The following is a 4592-nucleotide window of genomic DNA, read 5'->3' as shown; positions in this document are numbered from 1 at the left end:
CTTCTTCCTTTCTGTGCTCCAGGTGGAACAGGAAAAGTAGCCTGTGCCTTCTCCTCCACTGCCCCACTTGGTTTTGCATTTGAAGATTTGTTCCCATTCCTAGGCACCTGACAGGCTGTGATTCTCACGTTGAGAAAACAACTCCCAGGTTCTTACCAAGGAGTCAGAAGCTGCCCCCACCCATCTTAGCTGTTCTTTAGGAAACAGACTGGAAAAGGGGGCTTGGGGGATGGGAAGCAGATTCTGTCTGAAGCTACACAGATTAACAGAGGTAAATCCAAAGTAATGGAGGCAAATATAAAAAAGAATATTATTTATTATCTTCTTTATTAATACTCACATATAAGCTTTGTTTTTACAGAAGTCTACTTTAAAAGAATGCCTCCTTGATGTACCAGACCCAACGGGGCTTTCTGCTCCGGAGCCCCTGCCCCTTTCTACCCCACCCCTCACAGCCAGCTTACTCTGTTACAGGTCCACAGATACCACAGAAACGTTGTAAACAAGATTTGGGTTACTGGATCTTCATTTAATCAGCATCCCATTTCAAAATGAAGGTCAGGTAGGGGAAAAGGTGAGACATGGGAGAAAGGAAAAGAGAGAAAAGGTAGGAGAGGAGAGGAGGGCAGCTGGTCAGAACTTCAAGTCTTGCCTCTTCTGAGATGTGTGTATTGTGACTCTTTCTTGAAATTCAATGACTCAGAACATCGACAGCCAAGTGTCTGTGTGGTTATGTTATACATCTACAATAGAACACGTGGGCTTCCCGGCTTGGGTCTGGACTGTTTCTGTTTAATCACACCACAGTGCTCCCGTGGGTGTCCCCCATCTACAGTCAGGTCTCCCCGGAAGCCCTCTCAGAGCTGGGGCTTGCGCAGGAGGGTCTTGCTGAGGTCTTTGACCTCCTCCGGGCTATTAACCCGCTCATAACCCAGCACAGCCATGGGCTGATAGCAAAACTCCTCCACCTGTTTGATCTGCTGAAAGGTGAGGGCAGTCCGCCATGCGTTGGCAGCCTGTGTGGCGTTGCGCGCAGACACCACAAAAGGCTTAGAGGAGGAGCCCGAACCACTGGTCATGTTCAAGGCAAACTGCTCCATTTCAGGGCTCACCAGCAGCCCCACAAAGTCGTACACCCTCCGTAGGGTCTTGACGGGGTCTCCCACCAGGTCCTCGTACCTCACCACCAGGTAATGACCTTGCAGCCAGTCAGGAGGCTGCAGAGCAGTCTGCAATGTCTTGGCCATGCTGTTGCAAATGACCTCCATAGCGCCCAGTGCATGGTAATCTGCTGGTCCACCCACACCCTCCTTCTTGCCGCCCAGTTTGTGGCCTGCAGCCTCCAGGAACGGCATGCGATGGGCTCTCGGGTCCCGGCTGCGGACCACCTGCAGGCTCTCACGGATGAGACCGTGGCGCGAGCGGATACGTGAGCTGGCCACAGCACGGGGATCACGCACTAAGTGGATGACCTTGAGGTCCAGGGACGGGTCACGCAGCAGCGGTGCCAGAACTGCCACATCAAAGACACGCACACCTTTGATGACTAGAGTGCGGTACTTGCGACACTCCTCCTCGAAACGCGCCAGGCGCTGCGGTGGACACTTCTTGCACACGCGGTCGTCCACCAGCCCCACGACCTCCTTGCGATAGGCAGGGCAGAGAGGCGAAGAGCACACAACCTTGTTGGTGGCTGCGCCGAAAATGCCCAGCGTGGTGAGGTTACGCCCTCCGCTGCCAGCGGGGCTGTACAGCTGGAATACTGAGAGGTCACAGCGATAGAGAGCGCTCAGCATGTCCCGCGCTGCCCCTTGTAGGGAAACGGCGTCCCCTGGGTAGAGTTTTTGCCACACGTGCCACACTGGCTCGTAGAGGAAGAATACCTCGGGGTTCTGGTTGAAGAGCTCACCAAAGAAGGACGAGCCCGAGCGCCACGTGGTGAACACATACACCAACTGCCTCTTGTCCTCGACACCCCTGGTACCCCGAGTGCTATTACCAGAAGGGGCCGCGGCCCCTGCCGCAGCTGCGGGAGCCGCACCGACGACGGCGGCGAGAGGGCGGTACGGGGTGCGGGGGTCCAAACCCGCGTGCGCGCGGCGAGACACAGCTGGAGGAGGCCCCGGGCGCCCCCAGCCGTCCCCAGCCGCTCCCGCCGCGGCACCTAGTGGCACGTCGGGGCTGCACTGCTGTAGCGGCTCCTTGTGCCACTTGTAGTCCAGGAGATTGAGCATGGTTAGCACAAGCAGCAGCGCATAGCCCGCGCAAAGCACCAGCGCCTTCCTACGGAACACCTTCATTCCGAGCGGCGACGCGGGCCACCGTCGGCCCGGGCGCCGGGGCCACGGCGGGAGCAGGGCGCGCGCCGCGGCAGCAGGCGCGGCCGGGAGCAACCGGGGGGGCGCGCCCGGGGGCAAAGCTCCCAGCGGGCTGCGGCTCATCACAGGCACAGCCCGGGCCCGTGGTGCAGCGGAGGTGGCCCTACAGCCCGGGATGGAAACGAAGCGGGACGGCTTCGGGAACGAAGACAGGGGCCACGGCTCCTAGTCGGGCGCGGCAGCAGCGGCGGCTGGTCCCGGGCGCCCAGGATTGGCTTTCCCATGGCAGCGGCTCCAAGAAAGACCTGCGAGGGTAAGCGGAGTAAACTGATGAGCCCCAATCCTCCCCCCAGCCGCCGCCTCCGCCTAAGTAACGCCCACCTTCAGGTCCGCCTGGATCCCCAGCTCACCTGGAGCCGCGGGCGCGACCCGGAGCGGCCCCGGATCGCGGGCCGGTGGTCTGTCCTGCTGTTACTCGTTCCTCGATTTCTCGCGCGACGCCTTCCAGCTGGGGGTCCCCGTGCCTCCAAGGGGGCCACGGGACTCGGCAGCCCAAGCCCTGGGCAGAGTTTCCGGGCAGCGAGCACTCTGCGGCTGGGGAAGGTAAACTTTCACCCGGCCAGATCTGCTCCTCTCTCCGCTGAGCCCAGTGCGCCCGGCTCCTGCTGCGTATCCCCCGCCTCCTCCAGACCGCAGCTTCCTTCCTAGCTCCCGGGGCCGAAGCCCGCTGGGGGAGGTTGGGGGGAGGGGGCTTATACGAGACCCAGCTCCAGGCAAAGCGGCTCCGCCTCTCCCGCTCTTGGCCTCCGCGCCCTGAATCTTCCCATATCTCTGGCGGCGGTGGATGGGGCGCCCCGCGACCCGGCAGCGGCCGTTTCTTCCATCACCCAAAGGATGCTCGGGCGGGCATCGCCGGCAGCCCCCGCCGCTCCTCAGTCTCCAACTGGCCGGGAAGGACCCTACACAAACAGCGCGCGACTCGGTCCGCAGCGCTACCCGGCCCGCCCGCCTCTCGGCAACAGCAGCTTCTAGCCAACGAGGTTTTCGGGTAGAGGAAACCCCCACCGCCGCCACTGCCGGCCCGGGAGGATGCTGCTTCCAGATTACCCTACGCCGAGCGGCTGCGACGCGCTCGGGCCGGCCTCTGCGCGGCTCCTGGCAGGCAGCGCCGGGTTGGTGCGCGCCGCCGTCTGTCGCTGCAGCTCCTCCCCTTCGCCGCGCTGCACTCCTCCGCCGAGGCCCGTGCCCGCCCCCCGCGCCTGCCCCCTCGCAGCACCCGCTCCCGCCGCCGCGGCTTTGGGGACTGGAGAAGCGGGGCCGGATTTACTGCGGTGCTGCTCGGCCCGCCATCCGCTCGGCTGAGGCCGTAACAATGCGTGCGCAGAGCTCTGGAGCGAGGACGCAGGGTTCAGAGCACTCGGGCGCCGCGAGCTGTGGGTAACTTGGATTCTTCGTGCACCTATCGGGCTCAGCACCCCATTCTTGCTCTCAGAAAGAGTAGGTGGTAAAGTTTGGGCAGAAATCCCCAGCGGCCGCCCACTCTGCTCTTCCCTAGGGTCTGGAACCGCCCGGCCCCTCCGGACTCACACGCGCCCGCGCGCAGCAGTGCTCGGAGGACACCGAGCGCCGCTCGCAGGCTTTCTACTGCTGGCCCGCGGGTTCTAGCGGGCCTGGGGTTCCTCCCTCACAGAGGAAGTAATAAATCTTTCTGACCCCTGGGTCAAAAAAGACGCTGTCGGGGCACTGTGCCGCGGGGCGCTTTCTTCAGGCTTTACTCCAAGTATGGATAGGGCCGCTCTGGGCTTATTATCACGCCCCCCAGCATATGCACTCCCTGTCTCGGCTGGGAATGTTGCAAGAGGGGTACGGGGAGGTGACCCTTTGTTTTAATTTACAGTAAAATACTTGTCTTGCTTCTTGGTTTCAGAGATGAGATCAAACGATGTGACCCTAAAGGAAACACCGTTTTTAAAGTGGAAGATCATTTTTTGAGTTGGTTTCATACTTTAAAAAGATAATGAGGAAAAGCTGCTCTCTTTCTCTCTCCCTCCCTCCCCCTTATTGAACCGAAGAAGACTAAGCCATAACCTCAATTTCAGCCGTAAAATGGGACAATTACAATGGCCTCCAGTAACTGAAGGTGATAGGTGGTCGGTGCCCAAATGATAGAGCCCAGCCGAGGCCTTGGCGGAATCCAGAAAGTCTTGGCGCTCCTGAGCCCAGCCCAGCGAGTGCTGCAGATACGGAGGCGTTTTGTCTGTCTTCTGTCCCAAA

At 60.6% G+C, this 4592-nt stretch overlaps 1 protein-coding gene across 1 annotated transcript; it reads right to left on the bottom strand.

Moving 5' to 3' along the window:
- Positions 1-296: 296 nt before the first annotated feature.
- CHST2 (carbohydrate sulfotransferase 2) lies at positions 297-4343 on the bottom strand. The gene is made up of 2 exons (XM_024556281.4): positions 2729-4343; positions 297-2623 (listed from the first exon to the last, which is right to left on the bottom strand). The coding sequence occupies exon 2, from the start codon at positions 2439-2441 to the stop codon at positions 858-860; it is 1584 nt and encodes a 527-aa protein (XP_024412049.2). The 5' UTR covers positions 2442-2623; positions 2729-4343; the 3' UTR covers positions 297-857.
- Positions 4344-4592: the final 249 nt, after the last annotated feature.

Source organism: Desmodus rotundus, chromosome 2 (genome assembly GCF_022682495.2).
Source record: "Desmodus rotundus isolate HL8 chromosome 2, HLdesRot8A.1, whole genome shotgun sequence".
In the NCBI taxonomy this organism is placed as follows: Eukaryota; Metazoa; Chordata; class Mammalia; order Chiroptera; family Phyllostomidae; genus Desmodus; species Desmodus rotundus.
Note: the sequence above shows the minus strand (reverse complement) of the source record. Positions and strands in the feature narration are given on the sequence as shown.